Here is a 17,923-nt window from a genome sequence, read left to right as displayed (position 1 = left end):
GGATCTCCAGAGGGATATTTACAGGCTCTTTAAACATTTTTTTGTTAAAAGGATGATTTTGTCAAATGCACAGCTCCCTCCCAGGGGGGCTCAGCACCTTGTCTGTAGGGAGGACCTGGGACCCAAGCTCAGTAACAGCTTCCACTTGTAAAAGCCATGACCCCAGGAGTCCAGACTCTCTGCTTAGAAAGATGCTGTGCCTTGCCCTAAGGACCTTAGAGACTTAGCCACAGCTCAAAATGAGGGTGTACAGATGAGAATACCTTGATTTCTCATACTGCTGTACAAGTAAGCACCGGTTTTCACAAATGATAGTCATTCTGTTTGATTCTCATAATCATACTTGTCAAAGACAGTCAGGATGAATTCTTGGGGTAAACTCAACTGAAGCCCGTTGAGATGGAATTCTGCCTGTCTGATTCCTGGCGCGCCACTGTCAGAAAGACAGGACTTGGTTTTGCTGAATCTGATTTTTATTTTCTGTTGGAGGCGTACTGTTTTTTGAAATACCAGAGCATAAGACCTTTGCGTGATAAGATGTACTCTGAACGTGTAAATTTCTTTACATCTCATGCTTCTTGTTCTTTTACAGGTTCAGATATTAAAGGAAATACCATCGTGCCCGAATCCGAAGTCTCAAATGTTTATGAAGACCAGTCCATGTATTTTTTTGAGAAATACTCCAAGGATCTTTTAGTTGAGGTAAAGGAGCGTTTCTGGAAAGGGGATCCCAATCAGGAACTTCCTAATTGTGGTTTTTCAGTGAGGTTCCTTGTGGGACCTCAGAGTAGACATGGGGCCCGTTCCTTCATATGCAGTTGGGAAAAATCCATGTGTGGTCATCCCCTGGAATCCACAGGGAGTGGTTCCAGCCCTTCCCACACCCCCACCCTGTGGATACCAAAATCCACAGATGCTTAAGTCCCTTGTATATAACACAGCCTGGTGTTTGCATGTAACATATGCTCGTCCTCTCGCGTACCTTAATTCATCTCTACATTACTTGTGACACCACCTCTAGATGATTTGTGACATAAATGCTATGTAAATATGTTGCAGAACACAGTGTATGTGCTATATAGGTACTTGCCAGTGCATGGCAAGCTCAAGTTTTGCCTTTGGGAACTTTCTGGAATTTTTTCCCCCCAAATATTTGCAATCTGTGGACGACTGAATCCCAGGAAGCAAAACCCATGGTATGGAGGGCCACGGGTTCTCATCTCGTGCCGTGTGACTGCTTTTACTTCTATCCCAGAATGTTTAACAACTAGAACAACCCGTGATGTCACTCTGAGACAGCTGATTCTTTTTTTTTTAATTGGAGGCTAATTACTTTACAATATTGTGGTTTTTACCATACATTGACCTGAATCAGCCACGGGTGTACATGTGTCCCGCATCCTGAACCCCCCTCCCACCTCCCTCCCCACCCATCCCTCTGGGTCATCCCGGTGCACCCTGTCTCATGCATTGAACCTGGACTAGTGATCTGTTTCACATATGGTGATATACATGTTTCAATGCTATTCTCAAATCATCCCACCCTCGCCTTCTCCCACAGAGTCCAAAAGTCTGTTGTTTATATCTGTGTCTCTTTTGAGAGACAGCTGATTCTTAAGTAGGTTGATAAGGAGTCCAGGGCCTTGAGGGACAAACCTTTTTTTTTCTATATTCCTTCATCTTAAGTCACATAAGACATTTTTTTTTCCCTTAAACTCTGAGTTGTTATGACAACAACCTATCTTTTCTAAGACTAACTTTCTTTAAACCCAGAGCTAATGATTACACAACAAAACAACTCATCTTGCTCAAGGGTCTGTTTTTCCTTAAACTCTATCAGTTCAATTCAGTCGCTCAGTCCTGTCCAACTCATTGCAACCCCATGAATTGCAGCAAGCCAGGCCTCCCTGTCCATCACCAACTCCTGGAGTTTACCCAAACTCATGTCCATCGAGTCAGTGATGCCATCCAGCCATCTCATCCTCTGTCGTCCCCTTCTCCTCCTGCCCCCCAATCCCTCCCAGCATCAGAGTCTTTTTCCGTGAGTCAGCTCTTCACATGAGGTGGCCAGAGTATTGGAGTTTCAGCTTCAGCATCAGTCCTTCCAGTGAACACCCAGGACTGATCTCCTTTAGGATGGACTGGTTGGATCTCCTTGCAGTCCAAGGGAATCTCAAGAGTCTTCTCCAACACCACAGTTCAAAAATATCAATTCTTTGGTGCTCAGCTTTCTTCACAGTCCAACTCTCACATCCATACATGACCACTGGAAAAACCATAGCTTTGACTAGACGGACCTTTGTTGGCAAAGTAATGTCTCTGCTTTTGAATATGCTATGTAGGTTGGTCACAACTTTCCTTCCAAGGAGTAAGCGTCTTTTAATTTCATGGCTGCAGTCACCATCTGCAGTGATTTTGGAGCCCAGAAAAATAAAGTCTGACACTGTTTCCACTGTTTCCCCATCTATTTCCCATGAAGTGATGGGACCAGATGCCATGATCTTCGTTTTCTGAATGTTGAGCTTTAAGCCCACTTTTTCACTCTCCTCTTTCACTTTCATCAAGAGGCTTAGTTCCTCTTCATTTTCTACCATAAAGGTGGTGTTATCTGCATATCTGAGGTTATTGATATTTCTCCTGGCAATCTTGATTCCAGCTTGTGCTTCTTCCAGCCCAGAGTTTCTCATGATGTACTCTGCATAGAAGTTAAATAAGCAGGGTGACAATATGCAGCCTTGACATACTCCTTTTCCTATTTGGAACCAGTCTGTTGTTCCATGTCCAGTTCTAACTGTTGCTTCCTGACCTGCGTATAGGTTTCTCAAGAGGCAGGCCAGGTGGTCTGGTATTCCCATCTCTTTCAGAATTTTCCACAGTTTATTGTGATCCACACAGTCAAAGCCTTTGGCATAGTCAATAAAGCAGAAATAGATGTTTTTCTGGAACTCTCTTGCTTTTTTGATGATCCAGCAGATGTTGGCAATTTGATCTCTGGTTCCTCTGCCTTTTCTAAAAGCAGTTTGAACATCTGGAAGTTCATGATTCACGTATTGCTAAAGCCTGGCTTGGAGAATTTTGAGCATTACTTTCCTAGCATGTGAGATGAGTACAATTGTGCGGTAGTTTGAGCATTCTTTGGCATTGCCTTTCTTTGGGATTGGAATGAAAACTGACCTTTTCCAGTCCTGTGGCCACTGCTGAGTTTTCCAGATTTGCTGGCATGTTGAGTGCAGCACTTTCACAGCATCATCTTTCAGGATTTGAAATAGCTCAAGTGGAATTCCATCACCTCCACTAGCTTTGTTCGTAGTGATGCTTTCTAAGGCCCACTTGACTTCACATTCCAGGATGTCTGGCTTTAGGTGAGTGATCACAGCATCATGATTATCTGGGTCGTGAAGATCTTTTTTGTACAGTTCTTCTGTGTATGCTTGCCACCTCTTCTTAATATCTTCTGCTTCTGTTAGGTCCGTATCATTTCTGTCCTTTATCAAGCCCATCTTTGCATGAAATGTTTGTTCCCTTGGTATCTCTAATTTTCTTGAAGAGATCTCTAGTCTTTCCCATTCTGTTGTTTTCCTCTGTTTCTTTGCATTGATCACTGAGGAAGGCTTTCTTATCTCTCCTTGCTATCCTTTGGAACTCTGCATTCAAATGGGAATATCTTTCCTTTTCTCCTTTGCTTAAACTCTATACTAATAATTATATAGCAACAATGTATCCTGCTCAAGTACATGTTTCTCCTCCTTAAGAACCTTCTGACTCATCCTGTTATCTTAAGAGATATGTTGTGGGAGTGGGTCTGGTAAGACCTTTCTACTGTTAGTAAAGTGAAGTCGCTCAGTCACGTCCAACTCTCTGCGACCCCATGGACTGTAGCCTACCAGGCTCCTCCATCCATGGGATTTTCCAGGCAAGAATACTGGAGTGGGTTGCCATTTCCTTCTCCATTTCCTTCTACTGTTAGTAAGCAACTGCAAAAGTATATATAAAGCCCCAACTGAACTCCACCCCCTTCTGATGTCAGAACTGTTTCTCTGTCCACTTTTCACTGTAATAAAACTTTGGCGCACAAAGCTCTAAGTGACTGAAGCCAAGTCTCTGGTCCCAAAGCAAAACCCTGTCCTTTGGAAATTCTGAATCCAACACCGTTCACCATAAGCCATCAACACTATACTGTATATAATACCCTAATGTGTGGCTTTTTTTTTAAAAAAAAACAACAGGGTCTGGCTGAGATCCTGCACCAGAAGTTCCCTGACACCGACGTAGAGGAGCGCCACCACGGGCACCTAAAGCCTTTCCGCATCCTCGTCAGTCTGCTCGACAAGCCGGAAATAGGTAACACTAGATGTGCTCTACCGACACGCGCCGAAGGTGGATGCCCTGCTGAGAGGGAGTTAAATATCGGTGAGGTGCAGTCACCCCATTGTTTGCTAGTGGTTTAGTTGCCAACTCGGGTCCGACTCTGGGGACCCCGTGGACTGCAGCCCGCCAGGCTCCTCCATCCATGGGATTTTCCAGGCAAGGACAATGGAGTGGGTTGCCATTGCCTTCTCCAGGGGATCTTCCTGACCCACGAACCAAACCCAGGTCTCCTGCGTTGAAGGCAGGTCTCCTGCATTGCCAGCAAGTCTTCTGCATTGCAGGTGGATTCTTTGCCGACTGAGCTACAAGGGAAGCCACCGCATCGTTTAGAATACAGTTTACTCTTTGGAATTTCAGAATCTTGAGGGACTTCAGTCATGCTCTGTGCTTCAGTTTTCACTAATTGCTGCTGCTGCTAAGTCGCTTTGGTCGTGTCTGACTCTCTGTGATCCCACGTTCAGTAGGACTGTAGCCCACCAGGCTCCTCTGTCCATGGGATTCTGCAGGCGAGAATACTGGAGTGGGTTGCCATATCCTTCTCCAGGAGATCTTCCCAACCCAGGGATCGAACACAGGTCTCTCACCTTTGCAGGCAGTTTCTTCTTAAATTTTTTGCACAATTACTTGAATTTTTATTTTAGGAAAATACCTTTGAGCTGTTATGCTCATTGGCACACATGTCTGCAGGGCACGTACAGTACTGACTTTATGAGAACGTGTCTTCAGTTAAATGGCTTTGGTTGTATTCTCAAGAAAACAGGGGACCCTCCTCCGTCTTTTTGCCTTGGGAGTCCAGACAAGCTCCCTCTGCCATGTAGGCCTCAGTCTTTTCCTCTGTCACATGAAGGAGGGTCTGATTTCGGAGAGACAGCAGTGAGTGGTAACTTGAAGTGAGATCTTAGACCCCTGCCCAGGAATTGAACCTGGGTATCCTGGATGAAAGCCAGGAATCCTGGCCACTAGTCCAGCAAGGGCTAGAGGCAAGAAGCAAAATTCCACTGGCCCTTTACCCCATTGAAAAATACATTTGTCTAAGAGGCAAAAGTTATAAAAACAGGTTCAAAGTTTATTATTAGAGACTCAGAACAACAAGTAGGAGAGCACACAGAGAAATAGTTTGTTAAGATGGAAGAAAGGCAGAAATAGGGCCTCCCCGATGGCTCAGTGGTAAAGAATCCACCTGCAGTGCAGGAGATGCAGGAGACCGAGGTTCGATCCCTGGGTCCGGAAGATCCCCTGGAGAAGGAAATGGCAATCCACTCTGGTATTCTTGCCTGGAAATCCCATGGACAGAGGAGCTTGGTGGGCCACAGTCCAGAGGGTCATAAAGAGTCGGGCACGACTGAGCATGCACACAGCCGGTCCATTGGTAAGGCAGAGAAAGGGTGTAGGTGTCCCATCTAGTGAGGAGAGCAGCAGAGAGACGGTTAAATCATCTGTGTAGGGCAGTTCCTCCAGGTCTTTGCCTTTGGCCAGTTACCTGATTTCTTTTCCCACACCCGACGAGCCTGAAGACCCTCCCCAACATGCGTGTGCAACTTTTTCCCAAGATGGATTCCAGCCCAAAGGCCAATGGGAGGGAGGCTTAGAATTACCTATTATGGGATGGTGCCCCTCCTCTCTTGACCCCCCAAGGAGGCTTCCTGTGCCTGTGCAGTGTCTCCCTTGCCCCAAGGAGGGGAAATACATGAACTCGTGATCCTTTATGCAAAAGGAGTTCAGCCCCCCTGTCCCTGCCCACAGCTGTATATTAAAACAGGAAGGAAGCCTGGCTCTTTACCCTATTTCTGTTATTCCTTTTTTGAAATGCAAACAGGAGGCTGATGGTAAATATCCAGCCTCCAGCCCACCTGCCTCCTTTCCTCAAGAAATGTAAATAGGAGGCTGGTTGTAAACCCCCGCCTGGATCCCAGCTGTCTCAGGCCTCAGGTTAAACTAGACTCTGGGTCGGGAAGGCTCCCCCTTTACGCACTGTGGTCCTCTGGGAGTCAAAGAGGAAAGTGGCCTTCTCTCTCCCTTGCTTTAAAAAAGATAAACTGCTCCAGTGTCCATTCACCCTGAGAAATCAGCACCTCACGCCTTGAACAGCGTCACCGGCCAGGAAAGCCCTTCTTCTGCCCCGGATTCAGTCTCGATGGCGTCCTCTGAGCCTTCTGCTCAGGGCGGCCTGCTGTTCAGGCACTATTTGCAGAGAACAGGAGTGGAGAGTGTTAGCGAAGTTCCTCTCCATCAGGCATCAGGACAGGGACCTTTCCTTGATGCTTTCAGAGACAGGCGTGAGGCATCTATGCAGCCGGGGAGGCACTAACCTCTAGGCAGATAAAGGGAAACGTAGGCTTCTGGTCACGTTAGAAGGGAGACTGCGGTCCTAATGTGTCCTACTTGTTGTTAATAATAACAGTGACATTTGAGGGGCAATCATTTTGTGCATCATTAATATTTGTTGTTGTTCAGTCACTCAGTCGTGTCTCTTTGTGACCCCATGAACTGCAGCACACCAGGCTTCCCTGTCCTTCACTATCTCCCGGAGCTTGCTCAAACTCATGTCCATCGAGTCAGTGATGCCATCCAACCATCTCATCCTCTGTCGACCCCTTCTCCCCCTGCCTTCAGTCTTTCCCTGCACCAGGGTCTTTTCTAGTGAGTTGGCTCTTTGCATCAGGTGGCTGAAGTATTAGAGCTTCAACATCAGTCCTTCCAATGAATATCCAGGGTTGATCTCCTTTAGGATGGACTGGTTGGATCTCCTTGCAGTCCAAGGGACTCTCAAGAGTATTTTCCAACACCACAGTTCAAAAGCATCAATTCTTCAGCGATCAGCCTTCTTTATGGTCCAGCTCTTGCATCCATACATCCCTGGTGGCTCAGACAGTAAAGAATCTGCCTGCAGTGTGGAAGACCCAGGTTTGACCCCTCAGTCTGGAAGATCCCCTGGAGAAGGGAATGGCTACCCACTCCAGTGTTCTTGCCTGAAGAATTCCATGGACAGAGGAGCCTGGCAGGCTACAGACCAACTCAAAGAGTTGGATATGACTGAGCGACTAACACACACATCATTAATATACATCCACGCATATGTCATACCTTCAAAAACCCTGAGTAGCTTTTCTGACTACACACATTCTGCAGATGGAGAATAGGGCGGAACAAGTCTGAGTCATTTTCCAGGGCCCACCGAGGAGCTGGAGTTTCAGCTGGACTGAAACTCTGGAGTCTGTCTGACTGCAGAACCTGAGCTCTGTTTGTCAGAACGTTGCTCCTTACTTGATGACCCTTGGATGGCCCATCCCCAAGATGCTAACTCCTGTGACACAGATGAACTTGGGTGCATGACAGGTGCATCTCTGGTTGCTCCTGATCAAATTCAAAGCACAAGGCTTGTGTGTCTCCAGGCTCCGCCTTGGGGATGGGTGTTTTATGTCAAGGCCTTGACCTGGGTCAAGTGAGTGTTGAACTAACTTGGGCTCCAGGTTGTATTTTCTGGAATGGGATGAATGATGGGTTTCTGCCTCATCACAGAAGTCAAATTTGTCTCTCTGATAATTTAGTTTCCCATTGAAAGGCACAGAGCCCCTCTTGTTGTTCACAAGCCCCTCTTCACAAAGGCCCCTCTTTGTGAAGGGCAAAGGAGAGGATTGATACTGTAGACTGGAAGGCACAAGACGGTCAGTCTTATCTGTGCTTTGGCTACCAGGCTTTAGCCAATTCCTCATTTCTCCTTGAATGTCAACCACTTTCCTTCACTAGTAAAAACCATTTGGGTTGGGAAGATCTTCTGGAGTAGGAAATGGCAACCCACTCCAGTATTCGTGCCTGTAAAATTCCATGATCAGAGGAACCTGGCATGCTGCGGTCCAGGGGGTCACAAAGACCCACCAAGACTGAGCACACACACACACAGTTTTATGCTGTAGATAAAATACAACCTGGGGCTTATTGTGAAAAGGGGGCCTTTGCCTTCGGAAGCGTAAGAGATCAGATTATTTGCTTATTCTTTGTTGACAGAGCTTGTGTTTTCTCTGCCTCGTGCTGTGTCCATTCCTCTGATTACAAGGGTGGGAAGCCATGACCTTCCATGAGGCCTACTGGTTGGTGCTCGAGGAGCAGAAATGTCCAGTTGCTTCCCACCTGCCTATCTGGCAGGGTCCAGTTCTCTTGTGCCATCTTAAGCTTTTCTGGGTTGGTGATTATTTCTCTTGTGTCATTCTAGCTCATCATTAAAAGTATTCACAATGGGAAATTGCCCTACTGTGTTGGGGTTTATGTAGAGGGACTGTCTCTGGCTGGGCAGTTTCTGTGCTCTTAATATTCATCCCCTGCCTCCACCTGGGAGAATCCACCTGGGCTAGTTACTCAGCCTCAGTCGCCTCATCCATAATCAGGACAGCATACCTCATTACATACCTGGTTCTTTGGCTGTTGTAAGGATTAAATAAGTTAATAGTTACAGAATGCTCAGAATAGTGGCCAGCGCATAGTAAGCCCTACAAAAATGTTCCCTTGGACAGGAAGATCAAACCAGTCAATCCTAAGGGAAATCAACCCTGAATATTCATTGGAAAATCTGATGCTGAAGCTCCAATACTTTGGCCTCCTGACGCGAAGTGGTGACTCGTTGGAAAAGACCCTGAAGCTGGGAAAGATTGAGGGCAGGAGGAGAAGGGGACAATAGAAGATGAGATGGTTGTTTGGCATCAGTGACTCAGTGGACATGAGTTTAAGTAAACTCCAGAAGATAGTGAAGGACAGGATAGCCTGGTGTGCTGTAGTCCATGGGGTCACAAAGAGTCGGACACGACTGAGCGACTGAACAACAACAGAAATGGTGACTGTCTTCATGGATGTTATTCCCCCAACTAAAGTTGTGATTTTCACAACCAAAGTTAAGTTTCTGTACATTTAAGACTATACAAATTATCTATGTATATGGAGTTACTCATGATATGTGTTACACACTTGTCATTTGTTGGTTTAAAAATGGATTTTTAAAAAATATTGATATTTTATTTCTTATTTACTCATTCATTCATTTGGCCATTTTCTTTATAATTGCAGGGCCTCAAGTTGTTGAGAATTTGTTTCTTGAAGTCATCCGGGCGTTTTATTCTTATTGCAGAGATGCTCTTGGCTCTGATCTTAAACTTAGCTACACTCAGAGCGGAAGTTCGGTGATAAGGTAGGGGCGTGGCTTTCAAATTCACTCTTCCTGATATGCTCGAGGCTGGAGATGTAGCAGGCCAAGCCACTCCTTAAGATAACTTCTGCTCTTAAATCAGTCAACCTGAATCAACTTTTCCCTGTTGAATGCTGAGAAGGTTACGAGGAGTTTGATCTTGTCTCTGCCCCAGCCTGGGACGTACAGACTGTGTTTTTGGCAGAGTGTGAAAAGTTGCACAACAAAGGCAGCTGGGTCTAGTGTACAAGTGTGAGTTACCGGGAGGAGGGCAGGCAGGACGTGGGGTCAGGAAGTGGGGCCGGTGGGTGTGAGTCTTCAGGAGACAAGTCAGAGGGCAGGGGGGGCCCCGGGGCTCCTGCTGGAGGACCCGAAGGTACAGCGAGTGGGGTTTGGGAGACGGCAGACAAGGCAGTAACGTGCACAGTGTGTAGTTACCCGTCAGCCCTGTGTCTTGTCCTGTTTTTGTTCTTTTCAAGGAAGGGTGCGTGCTAAGTCGCTTCAGCCGTGTCTGACTCTATGCACCCCTATGGACTGCAGCCCACCAGGCTCCTCTGTCCCTGGGGTTCTTCAGGCAAAAATACTGGAGTTGGTGGTCGAGCCCTTCTCCAGGGGATCTTCCTGACCCAGGAATTGAACCCCTGTCTCCTACCTCTTCCTTTTTCCTTTATTCTTAATGTAATTCCTTTTCCCCTGACTTGGCATTGGTCTACTGAAAATTTAGGATTCCCAGGTGGCTCAGTGGTAAAGAACCTGCTGCCAATGCAGGAGACGCAGGTTCAGTCCCTGAGTGGGGAAGGTCCCCTGGAGGAGGGCGTGATGACCCGCTCCAGTATTCTTGCCTGGACAATCCCAGGAATAGAGGAGCCTGGCGGGCTACAGTCCATGGGGTCGCGAAGAGTCAGACACGACTGAATGCACACACACACACAAGTACTGGAAATTGAAATCTGTTGGATTTTCCTGGTTATTAACTGTAAGTATACCAAGAGTCTTCCGTGTTTGTTTTTTTCCTCACAGAATGAGAGTGGTTTACTGTTTTCCTGAATATGAAAGTAATACATGTTCATTGTAGAACGTACCAATATCTGAAAGTATCGAGAAAAAAAAGATACCATCCATAATCCCACTGCCCTTCTGAGAAAAACATAAAACATTCCAGACTTTCAATGCATAAGTATATAGGTGCCTATCTTTTGTTTTTAAGCTGAAGTTACAGTAGCTGTTCAGTTGCCTGTTTATTTTTTTTTAATGCAAGTTATGACTGGCTCTACAGTCTTCTCCTGTGGAGGATAATGGTTGCCTTAGAGTCCTTAGTAAGGAGCTGTCACTTAAGAAATCCTGACTAATCGATCAATCTCTTAATAACTTTTGGGTGGTCTCTACTCTTTCAATATTTTATAATGACGTTCTCATAATTCCCTTATGTGTACATCTTTGTGTGCTTGTACAAGGATTTCTATAGCATAAGTCCCTAGAATAAATTCCCTGAGTTATAGATGTGCATTTAAATGTTAGCCAAATTTTTCTCCTAAATGGCTGTACTATGTTATTTTACCAGTAGAGTATGTAATTACCAACAGTTGGACTTAAGCTGGTTTTCCATATCACATTCTTTTTTCAGTAGCTCTTAAGCTTACTTCTGAGGGAATGTATCAATATACGTACTATTTAGGATGGCACGTGCTTGCTCTTCCCTATATAAGAACAGTAATATTTTATCTATGACGAGGTTTGTCAGCCTCTCCGGAAATAAGTCATAAAAGATTGAAACGGGTTTATTCACACACTGCACCCCAGGTGAATGAATGATACAATGAATTTGTGTTTTTCAGACGTGGTATTCCTGTAATACAGGATTTTTCATAGATACATATGTGAGTATTCCTCTTCCTTTACAGTGCAATAAAAGAAAACAGAAATGCCTCTGAGATTGTTAAGACAGTGAATTTGCTGATCACGTCCCTGAGCTCAGACTTCCTCTGGGATTACATGACAAGGTGTTTTGAGGACTGTTTCAGGTAAGCCTCCAGTTCAGGCTTTATAAACATGTGGGAAGGAATTGAGGCTGTCATGGTTTCTCATAGCTGCTCATTGTGGTCAGGTTATACTCAATGGCTGACACTGGGATGATCTCTGCTGAGTATATGATTGGATTCACTTAAACTCATAATAGAATTAAGAACGCTGCCATTGAGAGGGTTCACACGATGCTGATGCTTCCTAATTAAAGTCAAACTTTAGTAACAAACCCATGCATTTTCTGGTTGGTGTCAATTTAATCAGGTTTCTTTCCACTGTGCCCTTAGAGGCCTGATCTATTCAACAAGCTTGGTTTTGTGGCCCAGGGACTGGAGAGAGAGAGTTTTTCAAATCATCAGTCATCTTAAATTCTTACTGGAATCAGTGTATAATGGGTTCAGATGAAAACAGTTGTGTTCTGAGCTGCTGTAATCAGCTTTCCCGTCACTTTCAATCTGGTGGATTGCACCGACTCCAAACTGTGGGGCAGTGGCCAGCTTGGGACTGCAAGCTTCCCCGCGGGGCCCTTTCCCAGATTTTCCCTGTAAATGAGGACAGGTGTAATCTCTAAGATCCAGTTCTGTCCTGTGATTCATGGTATAAAACTTAATTCCCGTCACCTCCTTTGGAACATTCTGCGTTGTCACACCGCCTTTGGTACCTGTAGCTGTAATCAAAGCGTAACTTACTAAAGTTTGTCTCAGGCTGTCCCCTCCACATACCCCCAGGAAAAGCAGGCACATCCATCATGTAAGAGAGCCAGAGAGCAGAGATGTGACGGATCCTGTGTGATATAGCACAGCAGATCAGCAGCAGCTGAGACTGGAACCAGGCCTGCCTGCCTGACGTCCCAGCTGTTCCTGCCATGTCCTCTGCCGCCTCTGGTGCCAGACCCAGCGGGCGCTTCAATCTACGATGAATAAATTACTTGTAATTGGATCCACGGGTGACAGCAAGGCCATGTTATACTGAGACCGGAGTGTGTTTTGGTCCGCTCAGTTCCATTTCAGAGTTACGGGAACGCTTTCTTTAAAAAAGAGAATTAACTGTGAAACATTTCAGACACAGGAAAAGATGGGAAATAATGTCAGACACCTGAACCCATTGCTAAAATTGTGGACAGTATTTGACCTTCGGTTTTCACATCTTTTTTTTTTTTTTAAGGAATAAAACGTTACCACCCAGACAGAGCTAACCCCTTACCTTCCCAGCAGCTTCCCTTCTTTCATCCCAGCTTTAATCACTGTCCTGAAGTGCATGTCTGTCCCAGTGATGTCTATACTTTTATAACAAATACAAAAAAAGTATCCAGTATAAAAACAACTATCCAGAAATGATACAGTCTGTTTTGCCTCTTCAAGTTTTACATCAATGGTATCAAATTGCATATAACTTTTCACCCATGTGTGTTTGGTTGGGAGGTGCAGGTCAGAGACTTCTGGAGATTTATCTGTATGGTAACATACACCCCTAGTCCGTTCACCTTGGGTGCAGTCAGCCAGCGTCTGAATAAACCAGTTTCAGTCTTTTCATCACTGCAGGTAGTACCCTGGTGACCGCACCGATCCTGTCTCTATGTATGCAGACGTGGGGGGTCTCTTTAGAATAGGCACCTAGGAGCAGAATCTCCTCGATGAAGTGAATGCAGCTCTTCCATTTCTTACCCAGATAAACGCTGAGATACCTAAGCGATCATTTACAGTGAAGAAAGCTAACTCAGGTCGAACTGTACTGTGATAGCAGGATGAATCCAAAATTACTGTTTTGAGAACCAGTATATTGACTTTTTAACTTAGGTATCCAGTTGCCTACTTATTGAAAAGGAAGTGTTGAGTTTGAGAATAAGATAAGCAGCTACCAGTAGAATTCCCCAGTGGAGTAGCAGTTCTCTCTGGGAGCTGAGGGATTCTAAGCTCATGGGGATGATGCGGGGTGGGAGCAGGAGGGGGAGCTATCTCCGGTTGCTCCCACAGCAAGTCGAACAGCTGTCCTGCCTTCTGGAGCCAGGCTCCTTCCCTGGGAACACGCTTTTGGTTTGGGGCTGGGGACCTGGAATTATTGCTGTTGACACTTTGAGATCAGCCAGGTATGGAATCCCATGGGGGCATGGACCACTCTCAGTTGCTATGATAAAGTTCAGGTCAGAGTCAACCTGTTTCGGAGATTCAAGACTTACTGACGCTTCTCTGTGTTAGATCATTTTGAGCATCAAGGCTGAATTATTAAAACTACAGAAGCTGTCTTTCACTGTGGTTGAAATAGAATAAATTACTTTATTGGAAATCATAGGAATTGCTTGATAGTATTACAAGAGAGTGGTTTTTCTTTCCTGTGGTTCACGCAGACCCGTGAAGCGGAGTCCCTCTGTTGGGAGAAGCATCGGCCCTCCCCCGACAGTCTCAGAGCTCTGCACCCTCCTCGTGTTCCTTCTGGACGTGATCCCCCTGGTAGGTCCTTTGCTCTCCAGAGGTGGCTCTATGCTGGCTGTCATTGGGATTCTTATTAGTGGTGTTGGTCTTTTTCTAAACCTCATCTTACCGACAGACTTCTCTTGTGTAGCTCAGTCGGTAAAGAATCTACCTGCAATGCAGGAGATCTGGCTTCGATCCCTGGGTCAGGAAGATCCCCTGGAGAAGGGAATGGCAACCTACTCCAGTATTCTTGCCTGGAGAATCCCCATGGACAGAGGAGCCTGGTGGGCTACAGTCCCTGGGGTCGCAAAGAGTCAGACACGACTTAGTGACTGAACCATCACCCCCGCCAGCATCTTACTGAAAAAGTGGTTGTGCATAGACACCACTTAATGTTTGTTTCAGCGTGGAAGATGTAGCTGAATGTGGTCTCATATCTTTTAGGCCCTTGTGATATACGGAGTTATAACACTTCAGCCAGTGGTAAGTGGGCTGAGCCGAAGGTACGGAGACCAGATAAGGAGCTGGGTGGCATCCTTGGACAGCAGTTATTTAGGAATGAGTATCATGATATATAGATAGATAGAATGAAAGTCGCTCAGTCACGTCTGACTCTTTTCGACCACATGGACTGTAGCCTGCCAGGCTCCTCTGTGCGTGGGATTCTCCAGGCAAGAATGCTGGAGTGGGTAGCCTTTCCCTTCTCCAGGAGATCTTCCCAACCCAGGGATGGAACCCAGGTCTCCCGCATTGCAGGCAGATTCTTTACCAGCTGAACCACCAGAGAAGGAATGTTATTTCTTTTTTAAATTTTTTAAAAGAAAATTTTGGTCCCGCTGCCCCGGCACCTTGGTTCTCTGACCAGAGATCAAACCCTCACCCCCTGCATTTGGAAGCATGGAATTTTAACCACTGGACCCCCAGGGAAGTCCCAGAAAGTAAACGTATTTCTTAAAAGTTACATCCTTGGCTGATTTTCTCCAAGGAAACAAATTCCCTTAATAGAGAAATGAATGTGGCAGTCATTTTCTGCTAGAAAGAGGGAAGGCACCTGAAAGGAGAGAAAAAATGTCCATGGATGTATTTAGATCAAGAAGAAATACTGTTTTGTTTTCCAACTTGGAAACAAATGTGGAACAAACTTAGGCCCAGAAAATGCTTGCGTTTTCCAAGGCACTGCTTTCTGCTGATCACACATGAGTTAAACCCACATCTGTGTTTCACAGGAACTTTACTCGGAGGTGCAAACCCAGTACCTCCCACAGGTGCTTGGCTGCCTGCTACAGCCTCTGGCCGAGGAGATGGAGATGCTGAGCTTACCCGAACTCACGCACGCCCTAAGGACCTGTTTCAAAGTGCTCAGCAAGGTCCAAATGCCGCCTTCCTACCTGGACACGGAGCCCACGAGTGGGAGCTTGGTACGTGTTTGGAAGAGCCGACATGGTTTTCCAGGCTAACGGGCTCTTGGGCCCCCCTGGATAGGAATAAAGACTAGAAGACATGTCGGTAATATCCAAAGCAGGCTTCTAAGACCCTCATACGCTTTGTGAAAGCTTGTCGTGTTGAAATAACCCCGTTCATTTCACCCTCTGCCCTACTGTCTTTCTGCTGAAGCCCACCTACTAAGCTAATGATTTACACACAGCTCACCATCTCGACCTTTCTATGTGTATGTTTGTATATGGGGAATTTTGCGCTTTCTTATTTTTTTACTTTTTACTCACTACAAGTGAGATAGTAGTCCCTGGGGCTGCAGTAAGGTGACAGAACAGCAGAAGGTTCCCGTCTCCCAGCTCTGGAGGGCAGATGTCCGAGGCTAAGGTGTCAGCAGGGTGGTTCCTTGTAGGCTGTGAGGAAGCGTCTGTTCCGTGCATTGCCCCGTCTTCTAGTGTTCCTGGCGTTCCTTGACTTGTAGACCCGCTGCCCCAGTCTCAGCCTCCCCCTTCCCATATCTTCCCTGTGTGCATGTCTGTGTGTGTCCAGATTTCACCTTTTTATAAGGACACCCATCATACTGGATTAGAACCCACCCTAATGACCTCATTTCACTTGATCATCTGCAAGGACCCTAATTCCAAATAAGATCACAGTCACAAATACTGGTGTTGGGGAGGCTTCAGCATTTTTTTTTTAGGGAACATAATTCAACCCATAATAGACATTATTTCTCTGATTTGCTTTGGTTTTCATCCAAACACTCCTTGGAGAGCATCTGTATCTGTTTACAGCGATATCTTGCTGGTTTCTCATTTCTGCATGAGAGTTTATGGTATGGCTTTACAGTTTCTTCAACTACTCCCCTATTGAGGTTGTTTTTTTTTTGTTTTTTTTTCCAGTTATTTCTAGTTTTTCACTGCTACAGTGCCGCTGTCAACATCTTCATGCAACCTGCTCTCAAGGCTGCCAGTGTCTCTGAGGAATCAGTTCCTAGAAATGGGAATCAAGCCCATTTCTTAATGTGAAGAGATGCTGCCAAATTGTCCTCCAAAAAGACCATAACAATACAGTTCCACGAGCAGTTTGAGGCCCATGGTCTTTGAATTATTTTTTAATTTATGCTTTGTTTAGGGATTTGAAAGTTCTGCCCTTGAGATCCATTCAGTCCAGTGGCAGACAGGAACAGGCTAAAAACGGGAACCCTTCCTGAAAGGAGGGTGGCTTCCCTGGTGGCTCAGAGGGTAAAGCGTCTGCCTGCAATGCAGGAGACCCGGGTTTCATCCCTGGGTCAGGAAGATCCCCTGGAGAAGGAAATGGCAACCCACTCCAGTACTCTTGCCTGGAAGATTCCATGGACGGAGGAGCCTGGTAGGCTACAGTCCATGGGGTCGCAAAGAGCTGGACATGACTGAGTAACTTCACCTTATTCCTTTCCTGAAAGGAGAGCTGTGCGTGTTGGTTAGTGCTGGGAGGCAGGTGGGCTGCCCGTGGGGCTTGAAGCTCAGTTTGCAGACTAGTTACCGGTTCTTCCTTCACTTTCAAAGCTAGTTTTTTTTTCTCCCTACCTGTTAAAACTGTTGGAAAAATCCTCAAAAGGATGTAAGCTATAAAGTATAAGCATGTGTTGTGTACAAATATAAATAACAATGTTTCCAAATATATGCATGATACTGTCTCATTCTTCCCCAGAGAGTGGGTCAGGTGCTGAAAAGTTTTCAGTTTAATGTAGTATTCCCTGAATAATAGTATATAAGAAGTTGATTCATTGAAGTGTCATCCTTCTGAAAAAGCCACAGAATGTATGTACACGTGTGTGTGCATATGTGAGTCATGTATGTGGTTAATACTCTGTTCTTTCTGTCTCCTCTTATTTCATTCCTTTATGCCTGTATTTTATGCTCAACCCAATTTCCTTATTCATATTCTTAAATGTCAGGAACTTTTTCTTTTTTCATTTCATTTTGCTTTCTTAAAATTTGGCTATCTCACGTTGGAGTATTGTGCTCAGTTGCTCAGTCGTGTCTGACTCTTTGCAACCCCATGGACTGTTTGTGGCCCACCAGGCTCCTCTCGGAGAAGGCAATGGCACCCCACTCCAGTACTCTTGTCTGAAAAATCCCATGGACGGAGGAGCCTGGTAGGCTGCAGTCCATGGGGTCACACAGAGTCGGACACGACTGAGCGATTTTACTTTCACTTTTCACTTTCATGCATTGGAGAAAGAAATGGCAACCCACTCCAGTGTTCTTGCCTGGAGAATCCCAGGGACGGGGGAGCCTGGTGGGCTGCCGTCTGTGGGGTCGCACAGAGTCAGACACGACTGAAGCGACTTAGCAGCAGCAGGCTCCTCTGCCCATGGAATTCTCAAGGCAGCGATACTGGAGGTGGGTGCCGTTTTCTCCTCCGGGGGATCTTCCCCACCCAGGGATCGAACCCGTGTCTCCTGCACTGGCAGACAGATTCTTGACTACTAGCGCCCCCTGGGAAGCCCATGCTGGAGGAGAGCGGATGA

General features: G+C 45.9%; 1 protein-coding gene across 6 annotated transcripts in view; it reads left to right on the top strand.

The window, feature by feature from the left end:
• DOP1B (DOP1 leucine zipper like protein B) overlaps positions 1-17,923 on the top strand; it is a 133,160-nt gene that overhangs the window by 47,364 nt on the left and 67,873 nt on the right. For all 6 annotated transcript variants that reach the window (XR_011465605.1, XM_070377606.1, XM_070377633.1 and 3 more), the window contains exons 8-13: positions 593-702; positions 4,227-4,341; positions 9,424-9,544; positions 11,443-11,562; positions 13,908-14,010; positions 15,201-15,392. Coding sequence is in view for 5 of the 6 variants with exons in the window: in XM_070377606.1 (XP_070233707.1) it covers positions 593-702; positions 4,227-4,341; positions 9,424-9,544; positions 11,443-11,562; positions 13,908-14,010; positions 15,201-15,392 (761 nt within the window). In the remaining variant the exon portion in view is untranslated. The remainder of the gene's footprint in view (positions 1-592; positions 703-4,226; positions 4,342-9,423; positions 9,545-11,442; positions 11,563-13,907; positions 14,011-15,200; positions 15,393-17,923) is intronic.

This window comes from Bos mutus, chromosome 1 (genome assembly GCF_027580195.1).
Source record: "Bos mutus isolate GX-2022 chromosome 1, NWIPB_WYAK_1.1, whole genome shotgun sequence".
NCBI classification, from domain to species: domain Eukaryota; kingdom Metazoa; phylum Chordata; class Mammalia; order Artiodactyla; family Bovidae; genus Bos; species Bos mutus.
This window is presented reverse-complemented; position numbering and strand designations above follow the sequence as displayed.